The 16,709-nt window shown below is 45.9% G+C and overlaps 1 protein-coding gene and 1 long non-coding RNA gene across 4 annotated transcripts in view; both read right to left on the bottom strand.

Moving 5' to 3' along the window:
• Window positions 1-16,709, bottom strand: part of LOC106800952 (uncharacterized) — a 453,355-nt gene that overhangs the window by 27,477 nt on the left and 409,169 nt on the right. For all 3 annotated transcript variants that reach the window (XR_015554490.1, XR_015554489.1, XR_015554488.1), the window contains exon 5: window positions 14,624-14,906. This is a non-coding gene — a long non-coding RNA (uncharacterized LOC106800952). The remainder of the gene's footprint in view (window positions 1-14,623; window positions 14,907-16,709) is intronic.
• SOX2 (SRY-box transcription factor 2) lies at window positions 973-2,735 on the bottom strand. Its single transcript, XM_004424682.3, has one exon. The coding sequence runs from the start codon at window positions 2,199-2,201 to the stop codon at window positions 1,239-1,241; it is 963 nt and encodes a 320-aa protein (XP_004424739.1). The 5' UTR covers window positions 2,202-2,735; the 3' UTR covers window positions 973-1,238.

The following is a 16,709-nucleotide window of genomic DNA, read 5'->3' on the forward strand; positions in this document are numbered from 1 at the left end:
TTAACATTAGCACATGCTGCTGGACTAGAATACCAAGGTTTTAGCTTTTTGGCTTTCTTGGCTGAGCACAGTATATTCCCGAGAAGTTATGTATAATCAATGTTATCCAAATAAATGAAAGACTCAAGCATAATTTCAGTGTCCATATTTCAAAAATTTATTTATCTCAAACTGTGCATAATGGAGTAAAAACTTAAGTTGAAAATGTACCTGTTATAAGGATGGTATTAGTTCAAATATATACATGGATTCTCGGCAGACTGATTCAAATAATACAGAGCCGAATCTTTAAAATACAACTACGGAAAATAAAGGGGAAAACCTTAAAATATCACAATAAATTTACAGAAATATTACAAACCATAAGAAAATATTTCAAACACAGTAATTTCATGTTGTTTTTTTTTATCTGAACAAAATGGAAAGTTGGGAAACAAAAGCTATTATAAATTACCAATGGTGTCAACCTGCAGGCCATTTTTGCTTTTAACAGTAAGTTAAAAAAAAATTTAGTACAATCTAAAACTTTTGCCCCTTTAAAGAAGACCACGGAGATGGTTTTGCCAGTGCTTATTCTAATTTTTTCCTTTTGTACAATTTTTAATCAATTAAAATGTCCAAATCTGAATAATTTTCTTCTTTCCACGTTTGCAACTGTCCTAAATTTCAGCTGCAGAATCAAAATTCAGCAAGAAGCCTCTCCTTGAAAAATATTGGCAAATTCTCAGCTTATAAACAATGGACATTTTGATTGCCATGTTTATCTCGATAAATACTGTACAAAAGTTGCTTGCAAATATTAAAACATTTTTTTCGTCGCTTGGAGACTAGCTCTAAATATTATTGGTAAAGACTTTTGCAAACTTTCTGCAAAGCTCCTACCGTATCACTAGAACTTTTAAAAAGTTTTGCGTAGCTTTCTTTCCTCCAGATCTATACAAGGTCCATTCCCTCGCCCTCCCCACCCCACCCCCCCGGTTTTCTCTGTACAAAAATAGTCCCCCAAAAAGAAGTCCAGGATCTCTCATAAAAGTTTTCTTGTCGGCATCGCGGTTTTTGCGTGAGCGTGGATGGGATTGGTGTTCTCTGTTGCAGCTGTCATTTGCTGTGGGTGATGACTTTTTTTTGTTTTTTTTTTAGCGTACCGGGTTTTTCTCCATGCTGTTTCTTACTCTCCTCCTATTTCCCTCGTTTTTCTTTGAAAATTTCTCCCCCACCTCCAGTTCACTGTCCGGCCCTCACATGTGCGAGAGGGGCAGTGTGCCGTTAATGGCCGTGCCGGGCACCGGGCCGCTCTGGTAGTGCTGGGACATGTGAAGTCTGCTGGGGGCGGCGGGCTCCGGCACCTCGGCGCCGGGGAGGTACATGCTGATCATGTCCCGGAGGTCCCCGGCCTGGCAGGGCGCCCTGGAGTGGGAGGAAGAGGTAACCACGGGGGGGCTGGAGCTGGCCTCGGACTTGACCACCGAGCCCATGGAGCCGAGCGCCATGCCCGGGGTGCCCTGCTGCGAGTAGGACATGCTGTAAGTGGGCGAGCCGTTCATGTAGGTCTGCGAGCTGGTCATGGAGTTGTACTGCAGGGCGCTCACGTCGTAGCGGTGCATGGGCTGCATCTGCGCGGCGCCGTGCGCGTTGAGGCCCGGGTGCTGCGGGTAGCCCAGCTGGTCCTGCATCATGCTGTAGCTGCCGTTGCTCCAGCCGTTCATGTGCGCGTAGCTGTCCATGCGCTGGTTCACGCCCGCGCCGAGGCCGGCGCCCACCCCGACCCCGCTCGCCATGCTGTTGCCGCCGGGGGCCAGCAGCCCGCCAGGCAGCGTGTACTTATCCTTCTTCATGAGCGTCTTGGTTTTCCGCCGGGGCCGGTATTTATAATCCGGGTGCTCCTTCATGTGCAGCGCTCGCAGCCGCTTGGCCTCGTCGATGAACGGCCGCTTCTCCGTCTCCGACAAAAGTTTCCACTCGGCGCCCAGGCGCTTGCTGATCTCCGAGTTGTGCATCTTGGGGTTCTCTTGGGCCATCTTGCGCCGCTGCCCGCGGGACCACACCATGAAGGCGTTCATGGGCCGCTTGACGCGGTCCGGGCTGTTCTTCTGGTTGCCGCCCGCCGCCGCCGCGGTGGAGTTGCCGCCGCCGCCGCCGCCGCCCCCCGAAGTTTGCTGCGGGCCCGGCGGCTTGAGCTCCGTCTCCATCATGTTGTACATGCGGGCGCTGTGCGCGGGCCCGGCCCGCCGGCGGCCGCCGACCCTCGGCCCGGCCGGGACTTTGGGGGGCCCGCGGGCGGGGGGAGCGGAGGAGGGGAGGCGGGCGGGGGTGTCGGGAGCGCAGGGCTCCGCGAGGAAAATCAGACGAAGAATAGTTTGGGGGAAGAAAAGAGAGAGAGAGGCAAACTGGAATCAGGATCAAAAAAAGCGCTTCCTCCTCTTCTGGCCGATCCCGCCGCCGCCGATGATTGTTATTATTATTTTTTGGAAAGGCTTAAGCCTGGGGCTCAAACTTCTCTCCCTTTCTTTCTCTCTCCTCTTCTTTCTCTCAGTCCTAGTCTTAAAGAGGCAGCAAACTACTTTCCCCCTTTTGCAAACACTCTCTTCTCTGCCTTGACAACTCCTGATACTTTTTTGAACAAGTTAATAGACAACCATCCATGTGACGGGGGCTGTCAGGGAATAAATGGGTTTCCGGCGACCAATCAGCGCGCGGCGGCTCCTCCACTCGAGCCCGGCCTCGCCGCCGGGTTTTGCATGAAAGGGGGCGGGGCCTGCCGCGCCGCCGGGCGCGCGGGGGAGGCGGGGGACGCGGGGAGGGGGAGGCGGGGAGGGCAGGGGAGGGGGAGGCGGCTCCCACAGCCAGCCTGCCAGCCACTGAGAAACCTTTGTATCCCCTCTCGCAGCAACAGGTCACACCACACGCCTTTTCGAAGGAAGTGGGTAAACAGCACTAAGACTACGATTTTTTTCTTCCTTAAACTTAATGTGGATTTACTTTCTGGTGCGGGCTGCTGAAATGAGGAAGGGGCGCGAGAAGCAGCTACGGGGTGGGGGCAGGGCAGGGCCGAGTGGGTGGTTCTGGGCGACTGTCCTACTAGTATTTCAGGAAACGGGCCGCGCTGGCGTTGGTGTGTCATTGTTCTCCCGCTCCTCCGCACGCTGCCCCCACGCCGGCCCTCGGCTGCTTCTCCCTCACCCCGCTCTGGCCCTCGCCCCTCTTCCTCCGCAGGGCCCGGCCCTCGCTCGCCCCCTTCTCACTCTGCCCCGACGAGAAGTTAGGACACGGAAAGCTCTGTCCTCAGAACGCTCCCTGCTTCCACGTAGTTTGCTCTGCTGTTAAAATAAATCCTGCTCGGCCTCTGCGGCCGACTCGAGAGCCGAGGCCAGGCCGGGCCTGGGTGAGCTGCCGCCCGGCCCGGCTCTCTGGCGCGGGGACCCACAGCCTGTCCCCTTACCCCCAGCCACATCGCCCACCAGTCTTTCTCCATTCAGTCGGTGCAAAGGGGATGCTCGTGTTCTCGTCCTCTCCCCATTCTCCTCCCGAGCCTCCCTCAAGGAGGGATTTCACTTGTGCGGGTTGCAAAACGGGGCTGGGCGAAGAAAGAGATCCACAGAAGGGCGCTCAGAAGTGCGGGCTATGGGGGAGGGGAATCTCAACTTCCTGGCATCCCACCGCACTGTGTGGAGGTGGCTTGGGCCGCACTCACAAACTCCCTCCCACGCAGAGTTCCCAGGACTCCAGCAGAACCAGCCCTGGCATTTCCTCCAGTGACTTCTCCCGTGGTGGCCGCCTGGCCGGGGCCGCCCGGGTTGGGGCTGCGCTCCGAGGGGGCCCTAGGCCTTGGGGGCAGGGGTGGTGCTCGCCAGGCACAGGTGCAGGCAGTGGAGGCAAGAGGAAGGCGGCCGGGACTGGGGACGGGGGAGCCCAGCAAGGCTAGGGCTGGAGGAGGATGGGATGGGGGCGGGGGTAAGGGCTCAGGAATCCTGCCCGCCCAGGACCCAAGAGGGTAATTTTAGCCGCTCTCCCATTGTCCCGACGTAAAGATTTCAATAGGTAGGCGCTCAATGCGGAGAGCAATGGCAGCACGTCCGTTACAAATAGGTAGTTTTGTTTCTCTTGTTGTCGCTACACGGAGTCAAACAAAGCCCCGTCTAAGTTTCCTTCCACTCTCTTGTTGGGATCTTTGTGGCTAAAATGCACTTGACTACAAAGGGGAGGGGGGGGTTGTGGAGAAAAAACCCTTGATGCCATTTCTTTTTTATAAAGGGCTTAAACCATCAGGGTTACTTATTTTCTTTCTTCTGTAACACTCTCTCCGCCCCCTCCTCCCCTGATCTACCCTTACTCACCCTAAGAAAATGTACTGAATAGTATCTGTCGGCCACGTTCCATTTATTATCTTTACAAAACTGTGCATTGTTTTGTTCCTTACTAACCTTCTTCCCATAACTGCCCTCTCCCCTACCCCGGCCCCCAGTCCAACTTCTCCAATCCCTGCCCTCTCAGGCTTTTCTGTTCTTGTCCAACTCAAGATAACTGTGCTCCCTGGAAACCCAGAAAAGTTGTAAAAGGAATCTTACAGACTTTTCGTAATAAATTATTACCAATCAACCTTCCCTCCCCCTGCAGGTTCTCTTTTTTCTATTAAGTTATGGTTTGTTTTAGTTCTTAGGAACGCGGGAAGTATGAGACTGGCTTTCTCGAAAAGCATCAATATATGGCACTCTTCAAAAGAAAGCAATGTCTTCTGTTTATGCGAGGTGTAATATTAAGCTAAACACGGACCTGGAGATTAGGAAAGAGAAAAGGTTGAGAGGATCTGGAGAAGAGAAGGCGGCCACCGGCTTTTCAGCGCGTATGGTTTCAGAGATGTGGCTGGTGCGCCCCCTACTGGTGGATTCGCTTTTCCAAGACTATTGCTTTTACCTTTAAAAGAAGGTGTTTGGAAATAATTAAAGAAAAAAAAAATGAGGGGGATGGGAGGAAGATCAAACTGATTACACGTAATCTAAACAAAAGAAAAGTTAACATATCATATAAGCTATGGAATCAATCGTAAGAATTAGTTTTAATTTGCTTAACTTAGAAATGTACATATAACCTCTAAATAAGTGGGAGGTTAAACCATGGGAAAAAAATAGGCACAAATTATGAGATTCAACATATGAATGAATTATGATTGTCCAGACGCCACGAAGGGCAGACCAAGCATTCACTTTATGATTGCGTATACATTGGTCTGCGCCTAACTGCATTATTCTGAAAACTAAAAAAAAAGCTTATGGATAATTAAGTTTGAAGGAAAAAACCAGGGAGTTGGTGTGGATAATGGTGGTGTATATGAATTGAAATAAGTATTAATAACGGATGGTTATAGAACCAAATATTTTTAATCTCTCTGTCTCTCAAGGGGTAGTAAGTAGTAAGAGGCACAAATTTTTCCTTGGGATGATGTATAAAAGCTTTTATACATTCTCAGATGCATGTGTTTGTGCCTGAACTCTATAATAATGCATTTAAGAGGTTAAAGGGGCTGGCTAGGTCTTTTTGTTAATTGCTTTTATCATATAAATAAGCTATGGAAATACATTACAATTGTGTTATCATTGGTTGCATTTATTTACAGCTTTATTTTAATTAAGCCTGCTGTACTTATCAAGGCAATAAACTAACTGTGGCTGGCGTTTATGCATAATAATGTGCTATGAAAATAAGATTAAAGAAGATGGTGATAGCAGAAACAATTTTCTCATTAGACTTTTTAGAACATATGCATTAAAAAAATCAGATCACCGGCCACTCTATTTCAATCCAGCACCATCACTGGCCCCTAAATATAATAATAACTACAACAATCATAATAGATGACAGAAGCAGCACTGTTTTAGGTTTATAACAGACGGCTACAGTACTAATAACAATATGCCATTGACTCCCAGGGAATCAAAATAAGACTCGGAAGAGGGTGCTTCATCCTCTGAGAATTTAAAATGTTGCCATTGGCACCATTTATGAAAATTGAAAGTGCTTAATCTAAAGAGAGGGTAACATTTCCCTTCCATACACAGCAAAAAGCTGCACACTTTTAGAGCAAGATTAGAAATTATGAACAAAAATGCGTAACCCCTGGGATATTCTGATTTGATTTTGTTCTACTATAGGCCCCAGCCCCAAATCCTTAACTGATTAAGTGGAACTCAATTTTATTTACAAATCTCTTGCATTGATATTTCTCTCCTCAACTCCCCTCATCCCTCCTCAAGTACTATATCTGAAGCCAACTAACAATTTTGTGGAGATAGGGGACTGTAGACTTATTTTTTCTTCTTAGTGGCAAATAGAGGTTTAACTTGCAGTAATTAGGTGAGAACTAGCCAAGCATCTTACTATTATGATGCTTGTTAAAAAACGCTTCTTTTCTGCATCTGCATTTGAGTGTGTTCCCCTCCTCTCTTAATCTTCTTATGGAAATGAAGGCAAACGGCAGGGAACCTGCAGAGTCTTGGAGAATGTCCTTGTTAACTGGAATTTCTCAGCATTGCTAATTAGCAGAGTTTGACGACCACCAGTATTGGGGGGAAAGCTCTGTTTAACCACTCACAAACCATTCCGAGGAAGAGCAGACTAATTTTATTTTGTAATTAAAATCTGAAAAGGGCCCTATTTGACAGTTAGGGCTATGAGAGTTTTATCTCCCCGTGAAATAATTACTGCCTTGATAACTCAATTTTCTGAAAAATGTCAACTGTGGGCTCCAAAAGTTTTAATTTCATTACGTAAGGGAAAAAAAAGAGAGAAAAATAGAAGAAAATGTACAGAGAGGCTTTCTAATTCTGGAACTGGTTAAATATATTAGGAGGCAGATTTGGCCAAATGAAGGGTTTTTTCCTCCCTTTTTTGTCATGTTTCCTCCGGATCCTAACCTTCCAGCCATCTCCACTGAGAGTGACCAGAGCAGGGATCAGACTGCAGTGAACGAGGTCATTCAGCAATGTGGCAAGAGGCGAATAAAGCTAAAAAGAGAAGTACCGCAACCCAAGAAAAGTTCCTGATTTTAAAAGCCAAAAATAAAGGAAAATTCCAATGTTTAGGACAATGTTGTTGCAATCTGGTGAGGTGAAATTTTATTGATCTTTATCCCCTAACACAAGAAAACTGAAAATTACAAAGTAAGGATACTGGCATAAGCCAATTTTAAAAGTATTTCCTTCTCCCTTCTAAATCGCAAAAAATCCACAATCATTCCAAATTGGAGCTTGCCACAGGACTTCCAGAATGATCACAGCTTGATCCTCCAAGATTTATGAAACAAACACAGACAAGCAAAAGTAAAGAAAGGTATTAGAGGATTTCTTTTCCTTAAAAAAGCATCACATATTTTCCAAAAATAATCCGTAAGAAATAAACTGGAAAAAGTTAGGACACTGAAAGTCACAGCAAAAATTAGAATAGAATTGTACTATTCACAAACTTCATTTCCTTTAGACTGTGAAGGATCCCTCACAAGAAATCCTAGAGAGGCTACTTCAATTTTTATAATGTGATTTTCAAAATGATAGAAACTCTTTCATTTACATTTCCTCCATTTTCTTCCTATTGACAAACTTGTCAGATTTTGGAAGCGTGAAGGATTATTGACAGGAACTATAATAAATATTTCTGGGTGATACAAACAACAAGCATATACCTCCATTCCTTTTTATTTACTAAGGCACAGACATGCATATGGATGCATGGTAGATTGGCAATTTAAAATTGCTTAATCATATTTTTTTCTTCTTGTCTGTCCCTTCAGCACCTTTCCTTCACTTTTCAGAAGTGGTATTACACATAACAAATGAACAAGGGGATAACAAATGCTATTTCAGTCCAGACCCAATTTCACCAAATGATTTCACTCAAGAGCTGTAAGGACCCTTGAAACCTAAGGAATGCAGAGCTGCTCTGCATTCAGCTCCTTTTTATACTCATTCTCTTTCATCTAATTCCCACAGACGAAATAAATACATTTTAGAAAGAATTCAATAGTTAGAAAACTAAATATATTTCCCCCTTACTTCAAATTATAGCAACAAAAGTAATATATAATCACTTGTGTGTGTCTTCAGGGCTATATATCATCATCATATTGCTACAGATTTACATATATAGGTACATCTTTCATATATTCCAGCTCAAATATTTCCTGGAAAAAGGGAGTCACACTTCACAATTTCATTGCCATTTCTGAATTATCAAGCAGTTTTAATGTAAGATTCTGTCTCTCCACTGCAGCTGTTGCCCAGGGAAAAATGCAATGTGCCCATTCAACGATCTAATTATTTTAAATAGAAATTCCCTTAAAAAAAAGACAAACTGAAAATTTAAAGAGTTGCCACCAGTGGTTTTCAGTTGCACTGAAAAAAAATGAACCTATGATTTTGATATTTAAAATTAGGAGAAGGGAATGAGAAACAAAAACAAAAACTCAGCGAACAGATCACCAGGAACTGCAAGTAGCCCAACACAAGCATGGGCCCCTCCACACCTCTCAGTCATCCCTCGGGAGTCTAAATGCACATCCCCCTCCTGGACCACGCTATCTTGTGTGATCCATCAATCATACCAAAGGAACAGGGCTTCCTCAGAATCCTAATTTTCCAGTGACTAGGATTGTTACCCTCATTTTAGGAAAAAGATGATTGTTTTAAATTCTCCAACTGTGATTATTTCATTTAGTTGTGACCACAACTTTTCTGAGAAAAACAAACCTAGCCTTCCCTAAGGTTTCTCTAGACCATATTAAATGACACACAAATGACACCCCAGTGCATGCCGGGCTGCACAGTCCCTGCCGGCAATCCACCCAACAGGGAGAACGGCTTTTCCTTAGCCTGGCCCCTCCCCAGCTGCCACAGTGGGCTTTAGTCTTCTTTCTTTTGGAGATCTCATGGTGCCTGCTACTCCTGTGTTACCTGCAAGTCCCCTATCAGAAGTACAGTCGGACATAATACAAACTCACAAAACGTCACAAAACCCAAGGACCTCAGAGGGCTGAGGTGTTTGGCTCCCCAAAAAGCAGGTTCCGGGAAGAAATTAGATCTGCTTAAGGTGTGCGTAAGGGACAGGAATACTATCAAAGGAAAAGGAAGAAAGTCTTTCACCTGTTTGCATGAAAAGAAGCTGAAAGCAAACCATTGGGGGAAAAAATTACCCTACAATCACCATCAGCCCTAAACAAAACTGTTACCCACTTTTTCTCAAAGATTTGCAGCTGCGGCTTGCTCTGGAAAGTGCTCTGAATCAAAGTGTACACCTATCCTGGGCGGGCTGGCATCCTCAAGGCCTCCCATTGACATCTGGAGTCCTCTCCCCAAAGCTCTTCTGGCCTCAAAAGAAATGTCTGAGAAGTCTGCCTTCCCAGGGGCCCACTTCTGCTCACCCCCTAGGGCCCCCCTTCCAAGCCCGGCTCAGATGGAGTTGGGCTTCCAAACCCATCCCAATGGAATTCTCAGATCGCTAGTCTGATAATCTTTAAAGGCTCCTTAGGAACTGGGGCTCTGACTTTTACCTCCCCTCCCACCCTTCTTCCCTTTTTGCAGGCTCTCCCCACTCCTTTTCCCTCTCGCCCCCCCCCCTTAATTTGAAGATCATTGACACGATAGGCTGTAATGAGTCCTTCAGAAACTGTTATGATCTACAGTGACAATCTCTGCACCTAATTCACAGATTATTGACAAGCACTGTGGGCTCAATGGTGTCAAGTTGTACTTGTGGTTTCAACACCCTTCAGCAACCCACGTAGCAGCTGGGCCCTGGATTAGGACGCACAGTCTGGCAGGGTGTATCTGCCAGGCTGAGTGGTGAAGAGATGTGTATCTGTCTATACCTTAGCTCCTTCAAGCCTGGCTGGGCTTTCTCCCTGGCGCCTTCCTCTGTCTCAGGGTTGGATCAAGGGAACTAAAGGACCTTCAAAGTTTAGAGACAAAGTAAAAGAGCAAACTTAATAAATGAGGACTCATCCTTCCATCTCAGTCTTAACAATCAGTCATTTTCTCCACCTCCAAACAGCCACCAAACTCTAAGCCACATACACCAGCTTTCAGAGTAAGGCTTGGGTTCACCAGGAAAGGTGTTAGGGATGGAGGGGAGAGGGGGCTGAGGACTTGGCACGACTCAGTGGGCCCAAGCTAGGCTGGCCCATCCTCCTGGATCGTCCTCCGAATCGGGCAAGCTTGACTACTTATAAAGCAGGGCGCGCAGCCAACGGCCGGGGCTCAGGCCTGGACGCTGAGACAAGAGACCAAAAGCGCCCGCCCCGCCCCTAAAGGGCGCTTTGCTGCTGCGGAGAATCGCGGCCCGTTGCCAGCCGTTCAGGCTTTGCCTGCTACTAAGGAGTCAGTCACACGCTGCCCCCTCCCCAGCCCCAGAGATGGAAGGGCCACCTTCCTGCTGGCCGCCGCGGGGCGTGGGATTCCGGCGGGGCTGAGGCCGCCTGAAACCACAGAAATGACACTGCGCTGGGAGAGCTGGGTGGCATCCCCAGGCCTAGGTCACCGACTTGTCTAGTTCTCTTTCCTAAACTAGGGGTTGCGCTTTTTCCCTGGGCCCTGGAAAGGTGGGGACTCACGCCCGCCCGCCCGCCCGCAGCCAGGTGCGGCTCCTCCCCCTGCCTTCCCCCTACAGGTTGGGACCCCCTTGGGGCGGAACGCGGTCGAAATCCCCGGGCCTCTGCCATTGCCAATTCGACATCACTTCCGAACAGCAGACATATATCCCTTTTCGCCGGTCGCCTCCAAGATTCTACCGGCTCTGGCCTCCCCACGCCGTGGGCTGCCTTGGACCGCGGCTGTCAGCGCACCGTTTGTTACCTTACGTGGTTGGCGCTGGTTCCAAAGCCGGCCCGGACTCAACACTTCTGTAACGGGGACTAGTCTTTTGGTAAAGCAAAGGGTGGGGGTGTCCGTAGCAGGGAATCCCGCTTGCTCGTCATTTCAATAGAATTCCGGGTAAAAATTGATCAGAAGCCTCGATTCTTTTCCTGCCACTGTAACTGAACTCATTTATGAGAAACATAAGCTGAGATTCGATTCTGGAATCAGATGGAGAAGGCATCTCTCATCGCACCGAAGAGCAATTCCCCTGAAAACACAATCTGGGATCCGCTGATTTGGGGAGGTAGGGGGAATAAAGATCAACATAACTTGCGTAGCTACAGTATTAAATATTTTAAAAACGAATTCTGTCGTGAAAATTAAGCTAGTTTTCTTCAATAGGCAAACTTTAAAAAAAAAGCAAGCCCTAAACGTCTTAAGATTTTTATCTCAAAGTTAAAATTGTAAGTATATCTCTGAAGATCGAAATCGTAAAACACCTTGTGGGATCATATGTGTTTATTTGGCACTCGAATTGTTTCAATTTGATTTTAAACACCTAAACAAACCCATATTTTCCCACTGTTTTAAATTCAGAGGATGTGTCATTTTTATACCTTTCCGAAAGAATTCAAAGTGTACTTTTGCCCTCACGTGCTGAGCAAAGAACAAGTCAGAGCTCTTTCTTATGTAGACAGGTAGTTTTTGGAAGTGTAAAAATACTCCTCTTCCCCTAGGATAATTTGGATTCCTGGTCAATGAAAATGCTGAATTTCAAACGAAAATACTCTTTATCATCGGCACACTTTCCCTGAAATCCTAACTGCTGAGATAAAAGAAGAAAAGTGTCAGGCACCTGTTTCTTAAACAATATCTGGAATTTGACCGCTAGCCGAGAAAGGAAAAGTTTGATCAAGATTGGTCTGGGGGATGGGAAACACCCAAAGAAGAGACCGGCCTTTTAATTACACTCTGAAAATAAACAAGTAAAAAGGAGAAGGTTATTTCAATTATTCAGATACTCAGTTGCAATACTTGAAGGCCCTCCAAGGGCATTCAGGATGCTGCTGAAACATTAAAACGGCAAGCAGCAGCATGTTCCGTTTTATTTTTTGAAATTTGGACAGAACGGGAGAAGTAACTTTTGCTTGGTTCTCCACTGCTACAGAAGAAAATTCTGTTTTTTGTTTTGTGTTTTTTGGTTTTTTTTTTATCATGCTTCATCTGTTTTACCATTGCAGAATCTTTAAAAAAATCCCAAACCCAGACTGGGGTAGGGAGTGGCTGGGACGCGAGAAGAAAGAATAGGTTAGTCTGTATTTTTTTTATTGAATTAAAGTTGTATTATCTGCTTTTTATTTCTTATTGAATTAAGATTATATTATCTTTCAAAAATATAAAAACTTGTTTCCTCGCCCCATCTCCTTTTTGGAGGGTAATAAAGAGTTTTATCTAACCCCAGAGCACGGTTCTAGCCATTTCCAGGACTGGCGCTGGGCAGCTCCTACTGTGTCCAACAGGGGGCGCTGGGCACGAACCTGCGCGGCGGCTCAGCGCCGCTTCACATCTGAGCCGGGTTCCAGCCCCGGAAGGCGAGAGCCGCTCGCCGGGTCGAGTACAGAGCTTTAGTCTTCGTGGATAAAAAGAGATTAAAGGCTAAATTCTTTTTTTGGGTGTGTGTGTGGGGGGGAGGGTTATCAATTTTAACCAACTACGAAAATGTAGAGCTTTTTATCCTTTGATGTTCTCATAAAGAAACTCCTATCGGTTGAGGAATTACACGGTTTCTGAGCCAACACTGCAGCTACAGTGTGGGGGAAATTATTTAATTAAAAATATATTTTTCCATCTGTTCACATGATCTTTTTAGAAGTACTTAAAAAGCTGACACTGATCCCTTTGCCCTGTTAACCCTGCCCCAAGTTTCAAATACTTTAGCTATTTCGAAGGCCCTTCTATTAATTTGAAGGGGAAAAAAAGAGACCCAAATATTTAAATCCCCCCTAAACAGTTACTCCTCTGCATCCCCCCTTTTTTTTCTTTCTTTAAACAGGGGCTTTTATTGTGATTGACACATTTCATACTGCCGATTCTGCAAAGCCAGGTATAAATGACAAGAAGCGGCTCTAAAAAAAATCTGATGTTGGACTACATAACACCCATGTAGAAGATGAAATCTAAATAAAATTGTAATCCACCCACCCCCACCCCAACTTAAAAAAAAAAAAAACAACAACCTTCACCTGTATTTAAATAGCGTGTCTTTAATTACAGCGGTTGGGGATGCATGAGGCTGAAATGAAATTAGCAGTCATTACCAGTCCTTTAACTCTGTGGTGCTTTTGATCAGCACTAAATTAGCTTTCCAGTCCTAACAAAGACTCTACAGCAAGCAGTGGGCTGTAAATAAGACAGCGCGACCTGCCCTCAACACCTTTTCTCTTGTCAATCATAGCTCCATCATTCAGCCCAAGATTAACCTTTATCTACTAAATTTAAAAAAAATAAAAAAAGAACGACAGAAAGAAGAAAAAGAAAAAAGAAAAAGGAGGCGGGAAGGAAAGCCCCCTGACCACCACATGTCGCAATAACAGAAGTGCCTAAGGGCCCCCTTTAAATTGTATTATAATGAGCCCGTGTCAGAATCTGCAATTTCCAAATCATCCCTCCCTACCCCACCCCCCTGCGCCTCTCGAGCATATTGGAAGAGTCAGAATGCTGTTCAGGTAGGAAAGGAATCCCTTTTCCCGAATTACTAATTGGGCATGGGCCACCCTCTATATGTCGATTTGCCGTTAGCCTCCCTCCTCTATTAGTCTATCAAAATTTCAGGAGAGGAGGGGAGGTTTGCGGAGAAAACATTGATAATTTTAAGGCATATACATAAGTTTCTGGGATGAAAACAATCAATTTGCTCCACTAATAGTCTCTAGTTTCTAAGTCTGCGGAGAAAAAACCACCAACAGCAACAAAAACCCAGCTGCTTTTCCCAGTACTGAATTAAGGAAGTAAAACATTGATTCAAATTGCCATTAGAGGGCGCCAGAGAGCAAGCCCCGTCACCCCCTCACGCAACTTCCCACAGAAGCCCTCCTAGCTTCCAGCTTCGCCATGCTCTGTAATTCCTTCTCTCAGGTAATATTTCCTGCTTATCCTGCCTTCTTGCATCTCTGGCCCCCTCAGTGTCAATCTCTCATAAAGAACGATGTGTCACCATGTCCCTTTCCTTCTCTTTTTTCACACCCCTCCCCCACAACCACCACCAAAATGGTCAGAGGCCAGACGACAGGGTAGCAACCCCTTAATGATATGCACCTTTTGACTCCAATCACTCTTTCCACTCTACGTAACCTTGGTCTGGAGGAGGTTCTTTGTAGGGCTGAAATGCTAGAATTTAACATTTTTAGGATGGAAGCCTTAATTTTTCATTTCTGTGTTTCTCTCTGGGGGCTCACGGATTTCTTCATTTTCATAGAAAAAGAAACACACACCCTTGTAAGGCAACTGATTATGTTCAGCACTAAAACTGTTCAGAAGAGAATAAAATGTCACTTCATTTCTGCATTTGTTAAAGAAATCAAAATTAGCATTTAATTCCAAAAGTTAACACTTTCAGACTTAAATCTGCCTGTGTTAAATGACTGCCACACAGGGTGTATTTCCAGATCTCTTAAAGGTCAAAAGAAAAAAAAATAGCATGAGAGGGGAAGAAAGTGAGTTGGGGGGGGTGGGCGGAGAGGAGCGCGCTAGCAGTGAATGTCAAAGTTGGGTTGCAAGCTACTTACATGTCCATGCCAGATCAGGGTGTTGTCTTGTAGCAGTTTGATTGGCAGGTAAAAAAGCGAAAGAACGTGAGGGCTCCCTGAGCCTCTTGTCAGCCCAGGCTTGATCACTTCTCACCGGACAGAGTGAGTTGAAGGAGCTTGCAATTCCCCTCTCGTCCTCCATCCAAGGCACCGTGAATCCATTTCGGCTTTTCTTCCCCCCATCTCCATCAGCCTCCTGCCTTCACCCGCTTCGCCTGACACCAGCCTCCAAGACCTAGCCTAGCTTTGCCACTGCAATCCCCTGCAACAAGAAAAATCGTTTATGGCTTAAAACCCCAAATGGCTGATTTTTTAAAAGAGAGAGAGAGAGGGAGAGGGAGAGAGAGAGGAGAGAGAGGGTGAGGGGGAGAGAGAGGGGGAGCGAGAAGAATGCACCCAGAGAACAACAAAAAAGTCAGTTATCCTAACACTGCTCTATCCCCCCACCGTACAGAAGAATAAAAAAAAAAAGCTTTATGTTTTTTCAGTGGGTATTCAAAGATAATTTGATGCCATTGTTTCTGCTACAGATGGTTCTTTTAAATACAATAACACGGCTCTTTGTGCAGGCTACCCACAATAAAAATCGAAAGCGTTCCCCTGAATAACCATTTTGTTCTCTCTTGTATGGGGCCAACAAAAGATGCCGTGAGGTAATGGGTTCTGTTTATTGAAGCCATAGAATGGGGGTTTGATAAAGATTTTTTTAAAGCAGAAGACCTTTCAAGGTCGGGCTGATCTCTTCATATTTTTTTATTAAAATATTTATCCAATAGATTATTCCTTCGTGCAGCTGCAGGTTTCCTCCTCAATTCTTAATCAGCCCAAACATCTGTCTCCTTGAGGAGGCTTTAAAAAATCTGCAATTGTATCAGTGGTGCAGTAACCTTATCAAATCCTGAGTTTTTAGGCTCAGTGCAGGCAGAGGCAACGGAGTTTCAATTCTATGTGGTCCTGATGGGGTGAGGCGGAGGGTTGGGGGAGAGCAGACACAACAACCCCAGACAGAGCGACTGAGGAAATGAGGCGCCCTCCCTCCCCTGGCCATGTGCAACTGCATGAGCCAGACACAGCTCACTGCGGACTTGAGGTGTGTCTCCCGGTCTCTGCAGGGTCCCACCCATGTGTCGTGTTGGACAGGGGCTAGGCATGTTTTCTTCCCATGCTCGGCCTCTCCTCTGGTTAGAGCTCCAATCCCAGAAACCCTGGGATGGGAGCCCAGGGGGAGGAGTGGAACAGCTAAAGGTTAGTCTCTAGCACCCAAAGAGTCCTACTCTTGGCTCTCTCTCATTCCCTGGTAGCTAGCTTTGACTCATTGATTGCCATCCTGCCAGGGCACTGGTGGCCACAGTCCCCCTGTTACAGTGCCCCATCCCTTCAGGCCTGTTCTTACAGCCACCCGGCTTCCTCATCAGTTCCATGGAGAGCATCTGCTTCCCCTCATGGGGAAAGCCCTGCCACCTGGACCCAGCTGAGGTCTGTATTAACTCGGAGAGAGTCCTGAACCCTTAGGCAATGAGGGCGCTGCAGGGGAAGTGCAGGGGAAGGTGGCTAAGTGTATCTACCTTTCTACAGGAATTAATGCCAGGGCTCTCCAGGCCTCCAACAGTCCAGAGTGACAGTAATCCACTTTCATGACTTCTGCTTTATGTGTTGTCACTTGTAGCAAGACAATAGTCTGGGGAAATAGCTTTAATCTTAAAAATAAGTTTTCATTGGGTTCTCTCTCTCTGCCCCTGTCCCGTTCAGTCCTCCTTTTCTTCCCATAAATCATTCAAAATAAAAGAAAGATAAATGCTCAAATGAATCCCTTGACAAAACCGATCTTAGCTTCTAGTTTCCCTTTTGGAAACGTTAATGTTATTGGTTTACAGCTGGTCTGAAGTCATCTAATAAGGGATTCTTGGGGACTATTACTTAGACGCCAATAAAGCCTGTCCTATGAAACTTGAAAAACAAACACAAACCACAAAACAGAAAATTAAACAATTTCTCACATGGTCGTTTCTCCATAATTCATTTTATATCTCAGTATGAACACCTTAATATCAGCTCGAAAAGAATG

Source organism: Ceratotherium simum, chromosome 15, assembly GCF_057802395.1.
Source record: "Ceratotherium simum simum isolate JZ-2026a chromosome 15, ASM5780239v1, whole genome shotgun sequence".
NCBI lineage: Eukaryota > Metazoa > Chordata > Mammalia > Perissodactyla > Rhinocerotidae > Ceratotherium > Ceratotherium simum.

Excerpts from the sequence above, each read along its gene's own strand:
- SOX2 (XM_004424682.3), bottom strand. The coding sequence starts at position 2,201 with ATGTACAACATGATGGAGACGGAGCTCAAGCCGCCGGGCCCGCAGCAA.